Below are 25294 nucleotides of genomic sequence, written 5' to 3' on the forward strand. Positions count from 1 at the left end.
TTTGATTTAGCAGTGTTGTATCTGAGTAGCACTAGGCAATTTATTCGTCACAAGTGCTTGCGCCTGCACGGAGGTCAGGCCCACATGCGGGCCTAAAGGTAGCCGTCTATCAATCCAAATAGAGTGCACGGTTTCCAACCATTCCATTGCAATAAAAAGGCCCCGGCAATACCTAATCTGTACAATAATTTATATAATATGCAGTGTAACATGTCACGTCAAAAAGAAAGAAGTTATCCTAATAATTACCATATATGATAATAATTTTACTGGCTGTTTAGTGCGGTGCCGCCTGTTTACCGGGGAAATACATCCCGCACCGATATAAAAAATTACATATATATGTCCTTTCTCAGGTCCTAGACTGTGAACCAAATTTCATTTAAATCGGTTCAGTAGTTTTGGCGTGAAATCACGACCGTTACGTCATTTCAAAATAGTTTATTTAGGTTAAAACAAAAATAGAATACGTTTTAAGTTTTTTTGAAACACAAAAACATCGCCACACATGTAAATTGAAGGTCTGAATTATCAACATGTAAAAAATACATCGGTTACCATGAAATAAATAGATTCTGTTATAATCTAGTTCTACACAGGCACTACTAAAATAAAAAATCTAATGAGTTTTCTTGTTTATCTGAGAAACGGCCAAGTGCGAGTCGCACTTGTGCATGAACGGTTCTATCTATAAGAAAAACACCTTTGCTATATGGGAGCCTCCTACATAAATAGGGTTTCTAACACTGAAAGAATTTCAAATCAGTCTTACTGGATCATCAGAACTACTGTTCTCGAGATCAGCGCGTTCAAGCAAACAAACCAACAAACAAACGAACTCTTCAATATACATCCGAAGCTCTGTAACGAGAGTGCGAACATGTCCACGCAACACAAGCAGTATACAAATACCACGTTTTGTCTAGACACGTTAACTGTCGGCGCCTCGCGTCTCGTTATTGGCAATGACAATGAAAATCCTCAATTTTTTCACATTTATATCTCAACCACACAAAACTACATTCGTAAATCTAATGAGCATTCTCCCATTTGACAGTTTTATTGAAACAAATCTTCCTTTATGATACCAATTCACGATGCAATTTGTAAAGCTAATTTATTTCAACAAATAACCAGTTATTTTCTTTTCTAAATTACAGCAATACTTTTGCGCTTAAATACTTGCGGAAATGATTAACTAAAAATAAGTTGTTGGTATTAAAATAAAAATAGCGCTTTGTATTGCTGACACTACCCATGAACTTTTGGGTAGTGTGTTCAAATGTATTTAAGACTTATTAAATAACAATAAAAGAGAAAATAATAGCTAAAAAGATACCATTCATTGGCTCTGTAACATCTAACAAGATAAAGTTAACTAAGACTATGGGGGTGGGGCCCCCCATACATGTAACTGAGGGATGAAATTTTTTTTTTCGATGTACATACCCGTGTGGGGTATCAATGGAAAGGTCTTTTAAAATGATATAAAGTTTTCTAAAAAACATTTTTCTTAAAGTGAACGGTTTTTGAGATATCAGCTCTCAAAGTCGTAAAAAGTATGTCCCCCCCCCTCTATTTTTATAACTACGGGGTATAAAATTCTAAAAAAAATAGAGGTGATGCATGCTAATTAACTCTTTCAACGATTTTTGGTTTGATCAAAGTATCTCTTATAGTTTTTGAGATAGGTTGATTTAACTGTAATTTACGGAACCCTTCGTGCACGAGTCCGACTCGCACTTGGCCGGTTTTTTAATGCATTAGTTAATCCTCCACGGCTGATGCTTCCTCCATCATTTGTTCGTCCTCTATCTCCTCCTCTTCTTCTTTTTCACCTTCTTCAGCCCACGTTGCTATCAGCTCTTTGCACTCTTGTCTGAAATATAAAAAAATAAAAACATTTTTACAAAAGAATATAAACCGATTTCACAAAACACTGAAAAGGACAAAAAAACGGGGTCGAATTGAGAACTTCCTCATTTTTTTTGAAATCGGATAAAAACATTAAGATATATTGGGAGTATTTAGGAATACAGTTTTGTAGGATCTGTGGTTTGTTGATTTGAAATTCACATGTTTTCCCCTATCATTGAAACAAGAGGTTAAACATTTCGATAAAGTAAGGGTACCACTGTTGGGGCTCTTTGCGGTTGCGTTTTGACAGCACAGCTCAAACTATTTTCAAAATCAAATTGTGGTAGATAATTCGAAGTAGTCAATGTTTGATTAAAATTGTGAGGGCAATTTCAAAGTCTGACATAATAATTCAAGCCTACCTTTCTTCAGGTGTAATCATATCTTTGTTGAGCCTCTTAAGTCGAGGCAGTACGGCTAGCACCTCGACCCTCAACTGAGGATCGTCCTCTTCATCTTTCGCATCTTTATCGTCATCATCCTCTCCCCCGGTCCCTCCAAAATATGGACACCCCTTCAGGGTAAGCGTCTCGAGGGCTGTCAGTACCTGTGTGCATTATGATAAATTATTAGTTAGGAGTTCCAAGTTTATGGCTTAGCTCATGTCCCCCCCACTTGGCCCCTTTTTTGACTACTGACTTAAAATCCTAATGGCAATAATGTCCTTTTCGCTCCCCCAGGAAGGGTGAAAGTTTTAATAAGAATAATTTATGTTACCCAAACAGGGAATGCTGTTATTGGAAAAGTTTCCTTACCCTCAGCTTTTTAATTTGTCTTAACGTTCCGACTTTGCAATTCCTTAAATTGATGTACTGGAGCTTCGTATGCGCCTCATCGAAGCCATTCAGTAGCTTTATAGGGTTATTGCGCACGTGAAGTATTCTCAAATTGACACACGTCTCCAACCCAGCCAGGGTCGTTATCTTATTTCCCGCCAAGTACAAGCTATCTAAATTCGGAAAGTTGAAATTCGAAATGTCCTTAATTTGGTTGAATCGGAAATCTAGAACTCGTAATGTCGGCATTTTTGTGGCGAAGTCTACACTTGTTATTTTGTTATCAGCCAGTTCTAAGGTGGACAGTTGCTCTTGGAACACGTCGTTTACTGAAGTGATTTGATTGTTGTTACATATGATGCATTGTAGGTACTTCATTTGCTTCAAGCCGGCTGAAGTCAGCCTGTTGCCGTCGGCTTGTATAAGGATCAAGTAAGGCAGTTCCGTGATGATTTGTAAGGCGTTTATGTCCAGGTAATTGTTGGACACGTCTAAGAACATGAGATGACGATAGCCCTTTATTGCGTCTATACGTGTCATCTTTAGTCCTGTTATTTTGCATTTTAAGTACGTGTACCTGTTAACAAAATTAAGTTAGGTGTATGTAGATATGTGTGGTACAGTTAAGCTTTTATATCAAAACTTAAACAAAACTAGGTTGTTCAAGGTTGTTAAGGTTTCGCGATTTACACAATTTGCCTTCTGTTATGTACTGCTATATTATGTTAGAATTATGTGCGTCATTACTTCCTAATATTGAGAATACTGCTAGCCTTGAGATTGCGAATACTGGTAGTAGCCTCAAGGTTTTCAACTGGAAGATGACGTTAAAGTGCCCTCTTCCTTACCCATCCCCCTCAGCAGTCTTGCCGAGCAAGCTGAGCCTGACGCTAATCTCTGACTTGTTGAGCGACCGCTCAGGGATCTCAGTCTCCTCAACAACATCAACCTCTTGTTCCTGCTCCTCTTCGACCACTTCGGTTTCAGTGTGAGCTATATTAAAATGCGATTTCAACATTTTTTCGACGGTGTCTCAAAGTTCCGAGGAAAATTGACCGATGTTCTAATGACAGTTACTTAATTTGACGTGTTCGATTTTTAATTTTGTTTCGTTTTTGGAGGTCGGGTGTTGGAATGAGGTTTTATTTTGCTACGTAGTTACAAACTTTAGGGTATCGGCCTTATTACAGTAACATAACAACGCGGGTTTTTAGGAGTGAAAGTTCTACTTTTTACCACTAACGGTTAATTCAATTGAGCAGACTTAGCCATTTAACTAAAAATACGAAAACTTATGTCAACAGATTAATATTCAAACATAACTGAATGAAATATGTAACATCCATAACCTTTATTCACAGGTACAATTCTCATCAAGTGTCCCCGCAACGCGAACACCACAGCAGCACATAGAAGCAATCTTACGCAAGCTAGCCAATTCCTTGAACATGCGCGGGGAACACCCTCACAACTACGTGCTCAAGGTGTGCGGCCGCGAGGAGTATCTCTTCGGAGACTACCCCCTCATACAGTTCCTGTACATCCAGGAGATGTTGGCGACGGATGGAGTGCCCCAAGTCATGACAGTCAGCATGGATAAACTGCCGTTGACGCGTGAGTTGGTGATCTGTGTTGTTTCATTATCGACTTTATTATGTATAAGTTTCGGAATATTTTCAATCAAGTTCATTGTATTGTGGTGTTTTGTGTTCGGTATTAAGATTTTGGTTATAACGAATAACGTATTCAACAAATTCTCTTTGTAGAGAATTAAATGTTGAAACAAAAACTCGAGAATATCTAAACTGTGATATTTTCTTTTCAAAGCATTTCTTATCCTTCTATATGTAGCCTATGTGGTACCTACATTGGAGCATGGTCAGTTTTCATAATCATTCTTGTGAACTTCGCTTTATCCAGTCTTTGACAATAATTTACCAATAATTCACTTTTATTCACAATACCCACAGTGAACCGTGACCTACCATACTATCCATACTGCCTACCGGAGCGGCGGCGTCTGACATCGGAACACTCGAACACGATGCGACGCAAGAAGAACGAATCCGCGTGGAATATAGACAAGTATTACTCGTGTGTCGTGCAGAGTGTTAGCAAGTTGAACGTCGACCCGGGCAATGGTGCTGCGGTAAGTTTTATGAATTTGTGTCATCTACTTCTTTCCTTTATCTTTTCTTCGCTGTGTTGGGGCCGGTTTCTAGTCTAAAAGGATGCAGCTGAGAGAAAACACTGATGTTTTACATGGAGCGACTTCCTATCTGAACTCCTCAACCCAGTTACTTGGACAACCTGAGATTTTCTGACTTCCACATACCTGTATCGGCTGCCAAAGATGTTCAAATGATTCCCCAATTTGATTTGCCTTCCGAAACCCGAATATTGTATAAACTATTGATGGTTGTATAAGCTGATTTGTAAGTACAAGATAATATATTTGATCCTGTCTAGGATTAAGTAAGGTTTATTCTTTGGTCAATAAACTTAAGTCTCTGTATTATTGTCAATCAGTTGCTCGTAGGCTTATCTGGATTAAAGCTTATTGAGAAATTTGAATAAATAGTACTTTCAGGACGCGTCTGAAACCTCGCGAAAAGTGGTAGTATTTATTAATATCATATTTTTTTTCAGGTAATATGCCAAGCCGGTATATTCCACGGCGGCAAGCCCCTATGCGAGACACAGAAGACTCGGGCGGCCATCATGACGGACGGAGTGGCTGTATGGGACCAAGAGCTGACCTTCCCCATCAAGGTGTACAACCTGCCGAGAATGGCGAGGGTCTGCTTCGGCGTCTACGAGATCACGAAGAGTAAGAGTAAGAGGAGAGGAAAAGACTCAAATAAGGTTGGTGCTTTAGAAACTTTTTGTTTGTCTTGTTAGTTAGGCAGTGTGTTTGAATGGGCCAAAAAGTCTTGTAAGATCCTGACTTTGATATTCGGCACCGATGGCAATACTGTAATAATACAGAAATAATGGGATTCCGTTGTCAAGAGTGTTTTGAGGGATTTTTTCGACTTTCTCAACTTTGCATACTTATAGGTACTTATTCAGTTATGTTGGTAATATTTTGTATATTAGTACTTTAGAGGAAAAAATAGTAAATAAATCTAATTGGATGTATTTGAACCCAAGAAATGCGTAGTGACAGAAACTTAAAAGGGAATGTCCTTTAAAGTTTCAAAGTTCCTTTAAGTTAAGACATTCAAAGACATTATCTATGTCCCAATTTTTTGCAAGTCGATTTATATACTTGTGTGCTTTCCGATTGTATATTATTATTTAATGTATAGATAAATGTTAAAGCGGTTTTATCTATGAAAGCTTTACTTATTATTCTTATAATTTTAACAGGAGGGTGTAAACAGACTGACGTGGTCGAACACAATGATATTCGACTACAAAGACCAGCTGCGTACGGACGGCGTGACGCTGTCCATGTGGACGCACGTAGCTGACGACACGCAAGGGGATGATCTAGTGCTGCATCCCTTGGGCACGGTGGTCTCCAACCCTAATACCGACTCCTGTGCCTCGCTGCAGGTTAAGTTCTCCAAGTAAGTGAGGTTTTGATATTAAAGTAATTCGAAATTATAAAAATGGTGAGATAATATACGCTTGTATATGACGTGATGTCTCAACGTCTTGGTGTGTAATTATTAGTGTTGTAAACTGACGGTCACATACGATAAGTGACCGTCAATTAATATTAAATGACCGGTCACATTGGACATTTATTGTCAGACTGGTCAGATATATTAAATAAGTATTTTTTACTTGGTACAATTATTATTTTCGTCTCAAGCAAATTAAAAACATTATGAATGTGAAATAATACCTATAATTGCCTTTCTAAACCAACATAGTGCATAGATAACCTTTTAAAAAGATAGACTCTCAAGTACGTATTTATTTTTAATCATAGAGTGTCGGCGAAATCTTTTTTTTTTATCGACGTTAAAAATCATCAGATGACCCCTCCCGCTGTGGGTTAGCAGCGGTGAGGGAGTGTCAGACTCTTACTGACTAAAAACCGTCGTGTTCCGTCGTAGGCCTTTTATGTACCAGAGCCGACCAACTCTTTCGAACAACCCGCAGCCCCGGCAGGCCTTGGCCCAACTGGGCCCCTCTGGGGTTGCTGACATCTCTTTGAGGAGCGCGTGTCGACACGGGTCTGTCGTCTAAGTAGACAGAGGGACGATGAGCCACCGGAACTCACCGCCCACAGACCCACACCTACGGTGGCCGGGAGTCATCTCGCGACCCCCGGCGCCCGTGGTGTCTACCTGGTCCAACACGGCGGTTGGGATGAGAGGTGCGAACTCTCTGGCGTTCCGCCTCCTCCTTCTCGAGCATGATTGCTTCGCAGAAGGAGGCGACGGCATCCCATTCCCTCTCGCCCCGGACCATGGCCTGGATCAGGGCCGGACGCGAGAGGTCGCCGCCGCCTAAAGCCTCGACGAGGACCCAGCGGTGCCCTTCCCATGCGGGGCACACCTGGACTGTGTGGTCCACCGTGTCGTCGGGGCTGTCCGCACAGTGGTGACACCCGGGCGCCTCCTCACGACCGATTCGGTACAGGTACCTCCCGAAACAACCGTGTCCGGTGAGGACCTGCGTCATGCGGTACGTGAGGGAGCCATGACTCCTCCCGAGCCACTCCTCAAAGAGGGGACTTACCGCCACGATGGTGGCGTGCCCTGCACTGGGTTGCGACAGTCGCTCCCTCCAGGCCACCATGAGATCGCGCCGGAGCTCCGCCCGCTGCGCGACAACTTGCCGCGGCAGCGGAGTTTCCCCCGGCGCACTGTCTCCTCGCGCCAGTCGTACAGGCGCAAGAAGACTCTCGCCTCCAGATCCCACGGTGGCAGTCCAGCAAGTAGGCCAGCTGCTTCGCGGGAGATCGTACGGTACTCCCGGATTAGCCTAATGGCTATCACCTTTTGGGGCACGTTCAGGTAGTGTACAGCACGCGGCCGTACCGAACGTGCCCATACCGGGGCCCCGTAAAGGGCCATGGACCGCATGACCCCCGCGTAGAGTTTACGGCAGGGGGCGTTTGGGCCTCCCAGATTGGGCAGGAGCCGTTTGAAGGCAGCACCTGCCTTCTCCAGTTTGGGGCCCAAACGTCGGAAATGCTCAACGAAGTTCCACCGGCTGTCGAGGACGAGTCCTAGGTACTTCATCGCCCTCTCGACGCCGATGGGAACCTCCCCCCCACCGTGACTTGGGAGCCTGAAGGTGGCGCGTTCCGAAGCCCATGAAAGCACATGGCCTCGGATTTGTGCAAGGTCACCTCCAGGCCCAGCAGCTAGATCCTCTCGATGATCGTCGCAACCCCGCGCGTCATTATTTCGGCCGCCTCCTGGTGCGACCTCCCTTGTGCCAGAACCAACGTGTCGTCAGCGTAGCAGACCACGCTGACCCCGCTAGGGAGGTCGGCGCGCAGCACCTAGTCGTAGCCGATGTTCCACAAGAGTGGCCCAGAACCGACCCCTGCGGAACACCGCACGACATCTCCCGCCGGGCGAAATCTTATCTTAAAGATCGATGAATGACATTTGGTTACCTTCGATGATTCTAAAACTTCCGTAGTTTTATAAAATAAAGAAAGAAAAAACGTTTATTTCTAATAAATTCTATTTTTAAACAAAAAAAACGATTCGGACGTTGCTGACAATAAATGACAATAAGTGACCGGTTAAATTGGATAAATGTCCAATGTGCTCGGTCAGATTAATCGGTCACATATAACGTGACGGTCACTTTACATCTCTATATAGTAATTATGCCCCTTGTAGATTATCTAAATAAGTGTACCTGCTGTACAGTCGCGAACATTAATGGTCTCTGGTCATGATTAATGAGAAACTTTCAAGCCTTCTTAATTTCGTATTATATTGAGTACACACTAGTTTAAGCACTTAGCTTAAACTAAAGGTAACAATTTAGGTATTTTTACAGAAATAGATATTTAACATATAAACTTTATTTGAAAATAAAAGCATATCAAGTTTGTTATCCATATTTATTCAACTAAACTCTTATTGCCAAACCTAAACTCCCATTCAATTAAGTACTCAAAGGCTAAATAAATTATTATTCTTCTTTACAGTTACGACTGCCAATACCCCGTGTTATTTCCAAAAGAGGAGACAGTGAAAGATTACTCAGAGGCAATAGAGACCCTAGCTCCTGACGTGTTGGAGCGACTGAGCCGCGAATACGACAGGTTGCGAGCGACGGCCGAGAAGGACCCCATGTATGAGATGCACGAACAGGACAAGAAAGATATTTGGGCTTCGAGGTGAGTGTAATTTTGTGTTAAGTAGATGTGTGAGTGTGTTTCCTTCCGATTTATTGGATACGACTGTTAAAAATTACTTCGATTATGTTAAGTTTTTATCTTTCAAAGCCTTAACCTTAAGTGGTTAAATCTGAATAAAAGTATATGAACACTGTAAAATCATAAGATACCTACTAGCTTATGCTATCGGTTTCTCCTGCATTCCGGTGGAAGTTCATCTCATACCTGGTCAAAATATAGCCTATTTTACTTGGGGTCAGTCGAGCTTCCCAACAGTGAAATAATTTTTCAAATTGGCTCAATTATTTTGGAGCAATTTTAGGGAACAAAACAATAACAAATAAAAATTGTAGATATCAGTCTAACAGTCGCTGGCGATCACAGTCGTGTGTCTTAATACTACTGTTAATCGTTAATCGTTTTTTTCGTTATACTTGCTGTACTCTAATAACTACTCACCTCTTCCAGAGAGCGGTTCCGCCTAGAAGCACCAGAGCTGCTTCCAAAGCTGGTCTCCTGCGTGGAGTGGGGCGAGCGCGGCGAGGCGGCCAGCGTGCGGCGCCTGCTGGCGGACTGGCCGCTGCTCAGGGTGGAATCTGCACTAGAGCTGCTGGACTATGCCTATGCTGACTGTGCTGTCCGATCCTTTGCAGTCAACTGTCTGGCTAGGATCAGGTTAGTTGGGCTTGTCATGAGACATGTTTCCTCCGGAGCTCCTCCCAAAGCTGGTCTCCTACGTGGAGTGAGGCGAGGCTAGCGTGCGGCGCCTGCTGGCGGACTGGCCGCTGCTCAGGGTGGAATCTGCACTAGAGCTGCTGGACTATGCCTATGCTGACTGTGCTGTCCGATCCTTTGCAGTCAACTGTCTGGCTAGGATCAGGTTAGTTGGGCTTGTCATGAGACATGTTTCCTCCGGAGCTCCTCCCAAAGCTGGTCTCCTACGTGGAGTGAGGCGAGGCTAGCGTGCGGCGCCTGCTGGCGGACTGGCCGCTGCTCAGGGTGGAATCTGCACTAGAGCTGCTGGACTATGCCTATGCTGACTGTGCTGTCCGATCCTTTGCAGTCAACTGTCTGGCTAGGATCAGGTTAGTTGGGCTTGTCATGAGACATGTTTCCTCCGGAGCTCCTCCCAAAGCTGGTCTCCTACGTGGAGTGAGGCGAGGCTAGCGTGCGGCGCCTGCTGGCGGACTGGCCGCTGCTCAGGGTGGAATCTGCACTAGAGCTGCTGGACTATGCCTATGCTGACTGTGCTGTCCGATCCTTTGCAGTCAACTGTCTGGCTAGGATCAGGTTAGTTGGGCTTGTCATGAGACATGTTTCCTCCGGAGCTCCTCCCAAAGCTGGTCTCCTACGTGGAGTGAGGCGAGGCTAGCGTGCGGCGCCTGCTGGCGGACTGGCCGCTGCTCAGGGTGGAATCTGCACTAGAGCTGCTGGACTATGCCTATGCTGACTGTGCTGTCCGATCCTTTGCAGTCAACTGTCTGGCTAGGATCAGGTTAGTTGGGCTTGTCATGAGACATGTTTCCTCCGGAGCTCCTCCCAAAGCTGGTCTCCTACGTGGAGTGAGGCGAGGCTAGCGTGCGGCGCCTGCTGGCGGACTGGCCGCTGCTCAGGGTGGAATCTGCACTAGAGCTGCTGGACTATGCCTATGCTGACTGTGCTGTCCGATCCTTTGCAGTCAACTGTCTGGCTAGGATCAGGTTAGTTGGGCTTGTCATGAGACATGTTTCCTCCGGAGCTCCTCCCAAAGCTGGTCTCCTACGTGGAGTGAGGCGAGGCTAGCGTGCGGCGCCTGCTGGCGGACTGGCCGCTGCTCAGGGTGGAATCTGCACTAGAGCTGCTGGACTATGCCTATGCTGACTGTGCTGTCCGATCCTTTGCAGTCAACTGTCTGGCTAGGATCAGGTTAGTTGGGCTTGTCATGAGACATGTTTCCTCCGGAGCTCCTCCCAAAGCTGGTCTCCTACGTGGAGTGAGGCGAGGCTAGCGTGCGGCGCCTGCTGGCGGACTGGCCGCTGCTCAGGGTGGAGACCCGACTGTGCTGTCCGCTCCTTTGCTGTTAACTGTCTGGCGAGGATCAGGTCGGTCGGCTTGATTTCATTTGTAACACACTCAAAACTGCAATAATACGCGAATAAGCATGATGACCTCTGCGTGGTATTCTAATTCCGTTTTTCAGATCAGCAAAAAACAGGTTTAGCTTCACTCAGTGATCGTAAAAATAAAATTAATATTTTTATCGTTACAGATTGGCCTTTATGTGAAATCACATAAAAGCCTTCAAAATAAGCGTTGACTTTATTTAACGTCATGCCTATTATAATTATAACATTAGATCCGCCGCTCTGCCAAACATCTTACTTGAACTACGTATGTAGTTAAACCGCCAACAGATCGATCAGAGATGATTTAAATTAAATTAGAACTCACGACACCTGTAAAAGTATTTTACACTAGCCCTGTAAGAAAATAATATAAAAATATTTATTTTTATTTGCACAGCGACAACGATCTACTCCTATACCTGCTACAACTGGTGCAAGCGTTGAAACACGAGTCGTATCTGATGTGCGACCTCTCCGTCTTCCTGCTGAAGAGGGCCTTCAAGAACATGACTATAGGACACTACCTGTTTTGGCATCTAAGGTAATGTTATGTTACAGATATTTATTTTATTCTGTCATTAATTTTAATTCGCGTCCAAAGGGACTTAGCGAACCTAGATAAAAAGTAGCCTAATTACTCCTTGCCATTGATCTTACGAAGGTTTATCCAGTAATCATTGGGAGTAATTATTTGCTAAGTATAAATTGAATAACAGACACAATAATGTTTTTAAAAGGAGTTTTTATCCACAAAAATCTCATACATTTTACTACACCGCACTTCAGAAATCAAATTAAAGTGTACCCGTTACTTAAGTCGATATTATCCACATTAAAGCCCAAAACATTTTCATTGACTTCATCGTTTCCATTTTTCTTTTTATTTTTTGTTTTTTACCTTGACAATTGAACAGTTTCCTCAAAAGTAAACTGATGTTTTTGTTGTCGGAGAACTTGGGCTTTAATCTGCAAAATATCGTCAACACATTGTAAAATTTTCATCAAAAGACGTAAGTGTATATAGTCAAAAAGTTAACACACATGTTCATCACCAGATCGGAGATGCACGTGCCGTCAGTAGCGGTTCGGTTCGGGCTGATGCTGGAGGCGTACTGCCGCGGCTGTCAGGACCACATCAACAGTCTCACGCGGCAGATCACATGCCTGGATAAGCTTAAGTGTAAGTTTATTTTGTTCTATGTAGTTTATTTCCATTCATTTGTTTAGTATCATAATATTCACATTTTTAAATAAACAGTAAAAAAAAATTTGGCTACCAATATCAGGCACATTTGTAATTATGTTTTGGTCAGTGGGGAAGTGTTGATTTGCAGCTTATTTCTTCAATGTTTCTTTTTTACATGTATGGTGTAATTACAAAAAAATATAACAGACTTTTGACAATGTGTACAAAAAAAAATCTATATTTTTTGTAACACTGTTTTTGTATTCGATTTGGAAGATTTATGCTGTATTGTTTATTTAGTCACATATTTGTGCTTAGATAAAATAATTGAGGGACTTTTTTGTTAATTAAAATTGGGTGCGCTAAGGCTACTTGACTGATCGGACTATTGTAATAACTCGTAATCATGTTATTGATCGCACAGACTTTTGTGATGTAAGTACCTAATAATGTTATATGTGAAAATATAATGATTTATAACATTATACTGTACTTTAAAAAGGGGCTAACATGCCCCAAAAAAATGGTCTGTAATGCTGGAAAAGGTTGTTTTTCAAAATTTATAGTATTGTTTAAAACCGTCATATTCTTGAAACGAATTGGTCAAGTTGTATTTTCTAACAAAAATTGACAAAAACACTTACTAAAAATTGCTCTTTCGTAATTCTAAATGTGATAAAAACTGCCTTTTTAATTGTTAATCTAATGAGACCACAAACAGTTATGGAAAAACCGGTCCTGTAATAATTTGATTGAATTTGTATAATTTCTCAATTTGGCTATTTACATAACTAACTTTTCTGTTTGGAATATACGAGTCAAAAGATATAGAGTTGCTTTAAAATTGGATCAAAGTTTCATTAATGTGTACATAACATTATCATAAAATTCCACGAACACAATACAGTTGTCTGAGCAATATTTTGGCTGTGTTAGGGGCGAGTCAGTGCGTGCGGAAGAAGAAAGAGATAAAGCAAGCTCGAGCGGCCCTCATTCACCACTTACAAGAGCAGCACTGCGTCGAAACACTCTGTGATTTTGTCTCGCCGCTTAACCCTAGCTTTGTGTGCAAGCGCATCAAGTAAGTGCAATAACTAAACGGCTAGCCCGCTGGTGACGCTGTGAAGAAACCTTTACACTGTTAAAAACATATTGGAATACAAAACAGGACTTTGAACTGTCATTTTTGATACTTTTTGATGCCTTTTTTGTATTGTTTAATTGATGTATTGGTTGAACAATGTATTGAATTGATTGTTAACCGCTCAAGTCCTGCTGAAACTTGGTTTCAGACAATTTTCAACCTTAAATTTACTAACTCAAGTATCAAGATTTTTTTCTTTTAACTGTCGGACTTGAACGGCAGAGAAGATTTATATCCAACAATTATTATATTCTATCTTTGAAATGTAGTTTTAAATATTTGTTTTTCTTGATTTTGATGTTTTTATTTATATGTTAGGCCCGATGATTGCCGAGTGATGGACAGTAAGATGAGGCCGCTAAAGCTTCGGTTCGAGAACGCGGACCCCACAGGGTCAGATATTAGCATTATATTGAAGATTGGAGATGATCTCAGACAGGATATGTTTACGCTGCAGATGTTGAGGATTATGGATAGGTTGTGGAAGAACCACGGATATGATTTTAGGTGAGTCCTTTACTTCTTTTTATAGGAATAAAATTAATTACCATTTTAAACCTACGTCCTTATGTTAATGTACAATGAATTTCCTTACATGTACCTATTTGACATGAATTTATTCGAAATTGTTATTCCTCGAATATACAATATTTTTGTCTATGTAGCGGGTCTATTTTGCAAGTCTTAAGACACATTGTTTATTATTTATTACTAAGCTAATGGACCTTCTATAAAAGTAAAAAGTTATAGAACTGCTATACACAAACCTAGGTACATAAGTCAGTCAAATATTTTTATCTCAAACAAGTCTTTGCAGGCCCTTACGAATTACATGTCTATTTATCCATTTGCTGTACTATACACAAACCTAGGTACATAAGTCAAAGTGAATGTTTTTATTTCAAATAGGGCTTAGCAAGCTTTTATGAATGAGATTTTTCTAACCAAAAAAAATATGTTTTTCTCACCAGAATGAACCCGTACAACTGCATTTCGATGGAGTACGCGGTGGGTATGATCGAGGTGGTGGAGGACGCGGCCACCGTCGCCTACATACAGAAGCAGAGCGCGCTGTTCAACGCCGCCTCCACTATTTATAAGTCTACTCTATTACGTGAGTATTGTACTTCTTAATTATTGCCTTTCTAAGAAAAATACCTTTTAATTTGGTCACAAAATGTTTTGAACTGAAATCGGTGCAAATCACTTTGATTAAGAAATTTTTGATTAAGAAAGTTGATGTGTTTGTTTTAGATCAACCTTGAAAAGTTCTGTATACGTGTAATAAAGATTCCCTAGATTCAATTATTTCATAATCATTACACAAGTTGTTAGCTTTATCTGGGAAATTGTCTTAAAAAATGCAATTAATAAAAAGGTAATTTATTAAACTATCATTTTACTATTTGTATAACAGAATGGCTCCGTCGCAACACGGAGAACAACGAGGCAGCTTTCAACAAAGCGGTGGAGGAGTTCACGATGAGCTGCGCCGGCTACTGCGTCGCGACGTACGTGCTCGGCATCGCCGACAGACATCCCGACAACATCATGGTCAAGACTAGCGGCCAGGTCAGTTACACTACCAGCTGTACCTTGTACATGTTCAGCAAGGAGTTCACGATGAGCTGCGTCTGATGTCTCTGTGTTTGTGTCGGATTTCCGTCCCATTCAGCTAAGTGAGTGAAGGAATAGGGAGTGCACCTCCGTCTGCACTATAACATGTCCTGCACAGCTGGCTTATCTCAGAGATAACAGCCGTCGTTATTGGCTATCGGCCGGGACACCATCATCAAGCGTTAAACAAAGACTTCAACATGAGATCTATCATTAACATTCAGCCCGTCACGGTCTTTTAAATAAACTAGACTGTATTTTGAGGCATGCAGGCACCACTTTATTGAAGGGCTTTAGATATCCATGGATGTTGCAGTGTATTTTGTGCAAAGCACAACATATTTTTTCCAAAAACAGTTTTTTCTTATTTGACAGATTTGTCCAAAAAATATTTTATGTAATCTTAATCTCTACACACCATTAAAATTCTCGTCTTTCTCCCACAGCTATTCCACATAGACTTCGGTCACTTCCTAGGGCACTTCAAGCAGTGGTACGGGTTCAAGCGCGAGCGGGCACCGTTCGTCTTGACGCATGACTTCATACACGTCATCAATAAGGGACAGAAGGGGTCCGGAGACAACTTGCCTATAGACTTCAAGATATTCAGGGAGCATTGTGAAACGGTGGGTATAGTAAAATGCGTGATCTTTTTGACTTTTCGTGCTTTGTAGGTTGGAATAAAAAGACTGTTTTTTTGGTACGGTAGACCGCACATCAGTGGTAACTGTCATGCACCTTAACTCAATAGTAATAAGTACGATTTTCCTATAAAACTTTTACCACTGACCTGAAGTTGACTGTACCATGTATTTATAGTGTTGTTTTTATTTAAGGGCAATTTTACCAATAGTCGTTTACGTAATAGGTCGCTTAAACGACAACTGTTTTTACTAAGCGTAATTGAACGTAGTTATGCAGAAACGTTCCAACCCACTGTACGCGTAAATGCTTATATCTCAAATTCAAGTTTAATTTGAGATATAAGCATTTACGCGTTTCAGTTGTATTCTTTTTTATTCTAACTAGTAAAGGTACTAGAGGTTTTATTGTTGAATTATATTGAGTTTAGATAACCATATGCTAAATTCTAGGCTGTTCAATCACAATAACTCGATTTCGGGTGACTTGTGGGTTGGAACGTTTCTGCATAACTACATCCAATTTTCTTTAACCTATTTTTATCTGACCTCGCTTTGGGAATCCGTCGTTTTAGGAGCAGAATTAATTAATTAAGGCTATTCGTGTTTCTTAATTTATGCTAATCAGCTGTATTTCTTATGTCGTTTATCTTAAAATAGGCCTTAGATGTCTTATTTTTTGTGTAATTTTAAACTATCAGGTATTTACCTTCCGGCAGTCAGTAAGACGTATATTACTTATACTTACTACTATTACTTACTGAGTATCGAAATTCTTGGTCTAAAACTCATCTATGTCCCCAGGCGTTCAAAATCCTCCGCAAGCACGGCCACCTGATTCTGTCTCTGTTCTCAATGATGATCTCGACGGGCCTGCCCGAGCTCAGCTCAGAGAAGGATCTGCAATATCTACGTGAAACTTTGGTTAGTATATTGTTATTTTCCTCCTTCCATAATTACAGCCTAAATAATGTTTAAATGGTCCTTTAAATGTATCTCACTCTTATATGCAATCAAATAAAATCACAATCTTTAAGTAATAATTTATTCTTCGTGTACTGTGTTAATTATTCCTTCAAAAACATTTTGATACAAGCTTTAACATAAGTATTTCAATGCTCCTAAATTATTCTCATTTGATTAGATTAGATGAGTGAGTCTGAATTATAAAGGAATATGTAAATTTCTCCGTTCCAACAGGTAATGGACTTATCAGAAGAGAAAGCACTAGAGCACTTCAGACAGAAATTCAACGAAGCTATGAAGAATAGATGGCAGACTTCCTTCAACTGGGCTATTCACAATATCGACAAGAACAACTGACAGTGACCCGCGGCCCGCCGCCTTTCTGACAAACGTCACTAGGTAACTTATAACACACACTTTTATCTCAAAAAGTAGTTTAGCCGTACATGTAAAGTTACTACTCGCCTAATCTGTATATAAAACACGGTGAACTTGCTTCAGTATGAGGTAAAAGTGTGTGCGAAAGTGAGCCGTAACACCATCAAAACAAAGTCTAAATTCGAATGATTTGGCAAACGTAATAAAAACTGCGATGAAATTACAAGTTAATTGATATTGAATACTAATCATCTTGTCATTTTAATCAGTTCTCACCGAACGTTCGTTAGTATACATTTTTCGAGGTTTTTAATGAACAGATTGTGCTATCAAAGTGTAATAATGGATCATTTTTTAATTACTATAGTAATTAGTTGACGAGTTAGTCATGCCTTATGAACTTGAGTAACATTTGAAATCGTTGTACAACTTATACACCAAGAAATAAATAGTAGTTAGCTTATTGACTTAGCGGAATCATTTTTCAGCGCTGTGACAAACGTATAGGTCAATTATAGCGTGTATATTATTATTGTTAACGCTTAAACAAACAAGCTATTAAGGGCGAGTGTTATTAACTTCATCAATATAATCGCTAGGGCGCAGACTCCACCAAAGCGGTTCGGAGAAGGTTTTATACAACCAATAGTATCTTTGCCCATTCACAGGTGTCCACTGAGCGGAGAATTCTATTGGTTGTTTAAATTCTGCTTTAGACATTTGTCTATGCCAAAAATGTATCACAGGAATAAACATGTCACTATATAACGATTATGATCATCTATGTTTAGAGTTCAGCACTCGCCCTGCAATATTAAAATGTATGAACCGATGAACTAACGGATTAATCCCGTTCACATGAATTATTATTTACTACACTAAAAATACAATAAAATAATAACTCAATATTGTTCTTAATGTTTGTTCATCGAGATAAATGAAGTGTGTCTATATTAGAAGGAAAGAAAGATAGTTGCTGCGAAAATACAATTGGTCAATCGAATACTCATTTCCTATTTTCAAAACTGTTATATTCATTTTAAAATACTGCCCTGAAATTGTATCTTTTTACCGACTGCCAAAAAGGGTTATGTTTTTTAATTACTTCAAAACAAACTTCTTGCGATGATAATGAAATTTTCAACTTAATTGAACACATACCTGTGAACGGGATGAGGTTGTCCAAGACTGAAGATATTATGGAAAGTCAATGACGCGAGCTACCATGATGGTCTTTACAATAAACATTATAAAACTAAGAAATTGGTGAAAAAAGTCTGGAATAGAGACGATCATAATATAGTTAGTTGCTATAGTTACTGCTTGAAACTTATAACTAGTAGACCAATGTGGAAATTAGCAGTAGACATTTGCGCACACGCATTTTCATACACTGCTTATGTTAATTTTGAACTCTATAATATTAGCGAAAAGAGGTATGTGTACTAATTTTACATCTTCGAATTATGAACTTCAAAAATGTATTACTACTATTTCATAAAAAAAATCGGTTTCGACATTTCCACGTCGCTCATTATTTCTGATTAGTGAAGAAATGTCATTAAGTCATCATTTTTAATGATCATTACCAGAACTTGGTAATACGAAAATAATGGATGAACTTCTGGAATTCCAAAAATGTAGTCATCAAAATTTTATGCAGTTTTTCAATGACGTCATCATATAGGGTCTCCAGAAGGTAGTAAGGATTGCGGCGGCAGATTTGGCTGTGATATAAGTGCGCTGCGTACGCGCATATTAGAGGAAGGACTTGCTATTAAGGTGTTTAGTTCGGAATCGAGGTTAATACGTCATCACTGACTGGGAAAGATTGAAAAATTATGATCGATAATTGTCTAGTATAAAGTTTTTGACGTTTTAAATTATTATTAGAACTATAAGCTGCTTAACAGCGGCTCGATTTTCTATCTTGAAAATATTAATTCTCGTTTGGACTAGCAGAAATCCTTCAAGAGATAAAAAGACGGGTTATACCCATCTAAAATTTAGATTTTAAAAAAATATATGGATTTGTATTTAGTTTAGATGTTAGAGTTTGGATCAAAATTTAATTTTACTTTGTAGATTAAGGCATGCGTATACTAGTTAATGGTAAGAGTGTTTGTCAAAAGGGAAAGATGATAGGAAGGCCGCCGCAATCCTGAAACTTGATGAGAAATGTAAGGAAAATAGTGTAGACTCTTTTGTAATGCACGAAATATAGGTAATTTGGTCTGTAAAAAGCGGAAAGTCATTGGATTCGAAAGAACCTGACAGGAATAGTTGTAAGTAGGGTTGAATATCGTGCATTTCAAAAGAGTACCTCCTAACATAATATTAGGCGAATTGCTCTCATTTTTAAGCGTAGATTTAATTAGTGAAACAATCATTTTTGCACGTTTCGTGTCCCGCGATCAACAGCGACAATATTCGTTTATCCACCCTGTGTATCGAATAACAATTAAAATATATTAGGTTATCGAAATATCGATACACAAATCGTAAACGAATTTTGTCGCTACTGGGAAATAATTTAATTCATAGGCTTAGCAGTATTATATTGTCATATATTCGTAATCAGAGTAAAAAGAACTCGCTTTTAAGTTTTTTTTTTTGTGTAACTTCGCGCTACCTCAAGCCGTCGTGTATTCATCGATATCGATTAATTTGCAGCACTTACGTTTTTCATCCATAAAAATATATCGGGAAACTCTTACTTATAACACGGAACAAATCCAATCTTTACATTAATAGGACAAAGTAGAAATAGCCGGGTTATATCAATAACTAGTTTCGATACTCCCAGTTACTACGTTAACTTATAGAATAAACACATTAACCGTATAGAAATTAATAAAATAAGACACATTTAGCACTCTGAACGCTCTAGTGAAAATATACACGACTCGAACGTCGATTGATATGAACTATTATAAATGAATATGCCTTATCATAATACTTTAGAGTTAAGTTGTTACACGGCAGTTGTGAATGATTTAGGTGAATTTGTCATACGTCTATGGGTTTTGGTGATGCCGAATACGAGTGTAAAAACTAACCTTTTTTTTGGGACTGACTTTTCAATCATCCGTTAACTTCTATCTGTTGAATAAATGTGGACGTGTAACATTTCCCATACAAAAGCTGTTAAAACGTCAAACATATTCCTTAGATATAAGTTATCCGGTGATTGAAAAATCGGCCCTTAGAAACATAACTTTCACATTAGTTACGTTGCAATTTAGACAATGGCCGGTCATTATTTAAAAGTATATCGTTTTTGCATGTTTGCACAGATCTCGTAATTTTATTCATAGGTGTCTACGATTTTTTTTTAATAATACGACGAGGTCATCTGGATTGCAACGCTAATATGAAGGTGATTGTGTATCTCGTTTTTTCTTATATTTTAATAAATAAACATTCTTGAATTTAATATGAAAAAATAAACACAGACCAGAAGTTTGAAATCAATAAATAAATAAATAAATAATTGATTTTAAAGTATCAAGATTTAAAATTTTCATCGGAATTAAACAACTGGCAATTAAATTAAGAAGAAATGAGATACACATTAAAATATTCGCATCGGTAATCCGCTAACAATTTATGAATAAATAAGCTAATTTTCAATGAATAATTAGTTTAGTCATACATTATATAGCATGTCAGTTGTCTTCAATATCCATAGTTTTAACGATTAGTCTATACATAAGTCATTTCAATAGTAATAGGGTAAACTAGATAATATTATATGCTCTCCCAAACCGTATATGCTGGCCACTGCTTGCATATAAAACCTTTTTCTAAACACTTTTTTTATAAACACTTCTAAATTCGAACTTCTTTTTCGTTAACCTTCGAGATGTTCTTTTAACGAGTTTGGTTCATGTCATTTTTAGCTAGGCATAGGCACGCACAATAGGACCATCAAAAAGCGTGTGCTTAATGACAGATTTACACAATGCCTGCTTATGGTCTATAACATTAGTCAAATATTGCCCACAGAGCTATGAAATTACTACAGTATACAAACCTTTTAGATCATCATTTCATAACATGTATGATCTTAAAGAAAGGGCCTTATTTGTCTAATGTTATATTCAATTTTATACAGTTTCTTCAAAAGCCACAAAAGACAGAATTAAAATGTTGCCTTTACATAAATTAACATATCACCGTACAGCCGTTCAATAGTTATAGATAGCAGACGTCAAATCTTTTTACAGTCAATTGTTTTTGTCACAGTTTCTCTCTAGAACACGTTTTTTCAAATATGTAGTTAGAAAAAAATCTAATTAAGTCTGTGGTAAAGTTAGTCAATATTAATTATGTAATAACAAGTTTAAAGTTTGTCGTATACTAAGTTGCAATGAAATGCTCTTATTTGAAACATGGGTGTACAAAAAAAACAACATTGACTGGTCGTTGATCTAAAAATTGGTCTGTTTTTGCTGGGGAGTTTGTTGCTCCACTTCTTCCCAGTAAAAACACATACAAAGTGCTACTACTATTTCAAATAAATATGTACTTTTTGAATTGATTTTCTTGAAATATTATGAGTACAGCTACAGAAAACTGTCGACAAAAACATGCTTTCGAAGCACTCAAACTCACATGCCGCTGCAATTATTAACGTTAAACACAAGGTACCGTTTTACATAGTGCTACTATCTAGTATTTCATTGTATCTACAACAGGAATGTGAGACGAACGTTGTGGTTGAGACGGGGATTTTAGGTCAGAAACAGTTTGTTGGTATTGGTGGCCATTATTATTTACGTTGATTTAAACTCACTGGAACAGAAAAAATATTAGATTTTCTGTTTGTAGACTTGATAATGGTGTTAAACAAAGTTATTGATTTTTTGCAAACTGCACTGTCTAATACCGTTTGATTATCTTTTAAAATATTATTCATGTCTAAATTTTGAAGCCTTCGTATTGCGGTTTGTAACCACAAACGGTTCGGCAGATATGTGTCAGTTAGCTTCACCAATATCAAGGTATCAAGTGTCCTGCACCACAAGATATTTGAGTTACACCTATGTCAATAAATAGAAATCTGGCGCCAATAATAATATGCTAATAGGCATAATTTATTACCATTTTACATAATATTGGACATAATAGACACTTGACAAATGATGTTCTTTTTCTAAAATGGAATACAAATTATACAACCTAATATTATACTAATTAGCCTTCAAAACGGCTAATTTTGTTACTATTATATATATTTAAAGTAGATGTTTTTGGTGACCAAAAACTGCAATTATTATGGATCTTTTGATGCCTCTTAAATTGTAATGTATGATTTCCTTTTTAGGCGTGGATAGACAGAGTCCTAAAAAAAGTGTAGGTTTTGCAAAGCAGTGGAGTTTCAGCTTTCAATGTGTTCTATTTAGTCAGTAACAACGGTACCTTTTTCAAATGATCCATACAACACTGCCAATACGTGAACAGTAGACTGATTGCCTTCTCACATTAGTTAGCAATAGTTTTACATTATATAGGTTGTATACAATATATATATACATATACGGTACATAGGTAGTCAAGCTCAGGTATATTATACGCTAAGCAACCCAAGTGTTAATGTTATACATATATACGAAATTGGATGGGATTACTGTCTCAATGTTTGACTTTTAATGGCTTACTGTATATTCTGCGACAATCTAAGTGGACTTTTAATTTTCTTGTTTTCTTTTTCACAACATTTAGCAAAAGATAGGTAATACTACTGTTTGTTTACGAGTATATTCTTCTTTCAATATTTGAACAAAAGTGTATTGCCCCTAGCGAGCATTAGTCTTAATGCCACATTATTTATTTACAAGATACAAGAAAAATAATAAAAGATACAGATAAAAGAAGATGATAAAATTAGTCATATTCCATAGCATAATTTTCCATCTCCGACTAAGTCCAGTCAACTTAATATCAATACTCGTTGAAAACGCTATTACAAATTGAGTATCAAAATGCCAAAAAGGGTCTTACAAACATTGATTCAGTTTTCTCATTCCGAAATATAGTTCCATAAGCCTCTCATTGCCATAAACTTGCTTGAAAATATAAATACTTCCGTAAGAAACAGTAGCTTCCCGTAACGAGTATATTAAACTTAATAATATTTGTTATGATATGACCATTCGATAGGTAAAATAGTCACAGTAGAATTATTGAATAGAATACATGATACATATGCATAACATTTAACTTAAGATATAGGCGATTTCTCTCGATTTTCATTCATGTTGTGTGGAGCCGTAATCGATAAAGCCAGCATTGAATCGATATCGATTCTCTGATTCGATATCAACGTGGCAGTTTGAGACTCCGGCCCTTTAGATTACGATACAAAATTGTGACACTTAATCCATGTGTAGGACGGGTCAATCGAAGTTTCGCTCTTTAGAAAGTATACCAGTTTCTTCATGCTTCACATAATATGTTGATTTCGTATCATTTACAAATCCTATTCCGATGTAAACAATAACTTCTTACTTGAAATACGTTTATATCATTATCGACCTGTATCAAAAGAATGTAGGATTAACGAATAATAGACTAATCGTGAACGCAGCTGATTAAAAGATACCTATACATATTTTATTTTACTTTCAGAGTTAATTATAAATACAGTCTTAAAATATTTTTATTTGTCAAATGAAATAGAAGTCTTAAAATGTACTGGTTAAGGATTATTTTCGTTTGTCATTCGGTGTTTTGGCACTCGTATACCTATGTAATAACTATGTACGGTTAGTGGTGTACTTTGTCAGTTATATTGCTTCCTATGTAGTGCTAAATATCGATTAGTTTATGAATGTAATGTTACGTTGCGCATTTGAACCGACTCCAAGCAACCTCTATTTTGTATAGTTTTTAGTGAAAAACTGTTTGTAAGGGAAAACTAAGTAAATATATTACTGGCTGAATATATTCTCAAATTATAAATGGAATGCATACATGGTGTTTATCTTTAGATTTGGGTAATGTTGACGTTTTGTTTACGTGTCAGCCATATCTAGACGGAGCCGAGTCGCTTCACATTGTGCATTGTCACACTCTTTTTGTTTTTAATTTACACAAGTTCCGTTTGTGCAATGTAAATATTACCGTGTTCTTATTTATGAGTGATAACGAGAATATTGTATAGTACGTGTGAAACGTACGTGTATGTCTGGATTTTTATTTTATATGAATTAGTGCACGATGGAGATAAGTTGGTTGTTACATACTGATGCTCACCGGCTTCACAGTTAACTAACTCGGGTATCACCAGTAAGTTGTCACCAAATATTATTGAAGGTATAAGTGTTAGAGGATTGTCATCGAGTTTAATATTAAACAATACAAACATTAATTAGCCATATTCCTAAATCATTATTATAGTTAAGGGTCACGATACATCTCAAGTCTACATACAATAGTTCCTTTGTCATGTGTCATTTTGTAATCATACTACTAACGAGAATGTGTAATAGATTCGTTTATTGTATAAAGTAATTTACTGAAAAAATATTTGCATCTATCTCAAATGTCATTTTATAGAATAAATTAAAATTATTATATTACGCTTAGTTATTTGTTTTATTTACTCTTTTCCATTGTTACACACAATAACCAGCGTCATAAAGGCGAGCTATGATCATCCCTTTTGACCGTACCAGGTAAAAGTATTATTGATAAAAATCATTGATAAAATTGAATATTAATTAAAATTAAGATATTGGGTGTGAAAGTGTGGCTAATATTAACTAAAACACTTCATGAGAAAATAATTTAAACAAGTGAGGCAAATAATTGTACCATTTGATCTACGGCAGTAGAAAACAGATGACCGCTTTTCACACTGTGCAGCCCGCCTGGAAAGGTAGAGTTACAGACGTTTGTTTACGATTTCTATTTACATTTTCTTATATCTAGCTTTCCATGAATAATATTTCCTTACGCATGGCAGTAAACACTACCTATAAGAAATCCCAAGTAGATAGCTGTCTACAGTAGATAAAGGTTTTGCCATTTAACTCTAATGCTGCCTTCAGTACGTAAAGGTTTTACTTCCATGTCAGTTAACTCCGGACTTGTCTCACTAAAATGCTGCCACTACGCCTAATGCCTCGCGTAAAAAAATATACAGACAGACTCAGCTCCTATCTCTTGATTTAATTAAATATATTTAAATATATATCTGCCAATGTAAGTGCCAAGTGGCATTTATGAATTT

The 25294-nt window shown here is 38.3% G+C and overlaps 2 protein-coding genes across 3 annotated transcripts in view; one reads left to right on the forward strand and one right to left on the reverse strand.

The window, feature by feature from the left end:
* The window catches only part of LOC124630988 (phosphatidylinositol 4,5-bisphosphate 3-kinase catalytic subunit delta isoform), a 29268-nt gene extending 4621 nt beyond the window's left edge, over nucleotides 1-24647 (forward strand). For both annotated transcript variants that reach the window (XM_047165053.1, XM_047165052.1), the window contains 15 exons: nucleotides 4055-4307; nucleotides 4664-4842; nucleotides 5343-5558; nucleotides 6066-6268; nucleotides 8827-9018; nucleotides 9487-9693; nucleotides 11521-11664; nucleotides 12179-12303; nucleotides 13246-13390; nucleotides 13772-13960; nucleotides 14425-14567; nucleotides 14871-15025; nucleotides 15517-15696; nucleotides 16516-16635; nucleotides 16912-24647. In XM_047165053.1, coding sequence (XP_047021009.1) covers nucleotides 4055-4307; nucleotides 4664-4842; nucleotides 5343-5558; nucleotides 6066-6268; nucleotides 8827-9018; nucleotides 9487-9693; nucleotides 11521-11664; nucleotides 12179-12303; nucleotides 13246-13390; nucleotides 13772-13960; nucleotides 14425-14567; nucleotides 14871-15025; nucleotides 15517-15696; nucleotides 16516-16635; nucleotides 16912-17034 — 2574 coding nt within the window. In that variant the 3' untranslated portion in view covers nucleotides 17035-24647. The remainder of the gene's footprint in view (nucleotides 1-4054; nucleotides 4308-4663; nucleotides 4843-5342; nucleotides 5559-6065; nucleotides 6269-8826; nucleotides 9019-9486; nucleotides 9694-11520; nucleotides 11665-12178; nucleotides 12304-13245; nucleotides 13391-13771; nucleotides 13961-14424; nucleotides 14568-14870; nucleotides 15026-15516; nucleotides 15697-16515; nucleotides 16636-16911) is intronic.
* LOC124630989 (leucine-rich repeat-containing protein 23-like) lies at nucleotides 1744-3711 on the reverse strand. Its single transcript, XM_047165054.1, has 4 exons — nucleotides 3542-3711; nucleotides 2673-3270; nucleotides 2280-2464; nucleotides 1744-1879 (listed from the first exon to the last, which is right to left on the reverse strand). The coding sequence occupies exons 1-4, from the start codon at nucleotides 3709-3711 to the stop codon at nucleotides 1768-1770; spliced, it is 1065 nt and encodes a 354-aa protein (XP_047021010.1). The 3' UTR covers nucleotides 1744-1767.
* Nucleotides 24648-25294: the final 647 nt, after the last annotated feature.

This window comes from Helicoverpa zea, chromosome 6, assembly GCF_022581195.2.
Source record: "Helicoverpa zea isolate HzStark_Cry1AcR chromosome 6, ilHelZeax1.1, whole genome shotgun sequence".
In the NCBI taxonomy this organism is placed as follows: domain Eukaryota; kingdom Metazoa; phylum Arthropoda; class Insecta; order Lepidoptera; family Noctuidae; genus Helicoverpa; species Helicoverpa zea.

Coding starts and splice junctions, on each gene's coding strand:
- LOC124630989 (XM_047165054.1), bottom strand. CDS start 3,711: ATGTTGAAATCGCATTTTAATATAGCTCACACTGAAACCGAAGTGGTC. Junction 3,271..3,541: donor AAGACTGCTGAGGGGGATGG/GTAAGGAAGAGG, acceptor TTTTGTTAACAG/GTACACGTACTTAAAATGCA. Junction 2,465..2,672: donor GACAAATTAAAAAGCTGAGG/GTAAGGAAACTT, acceptor TAATGCACACAG/GTACTGACAGCCCTCGAGAC.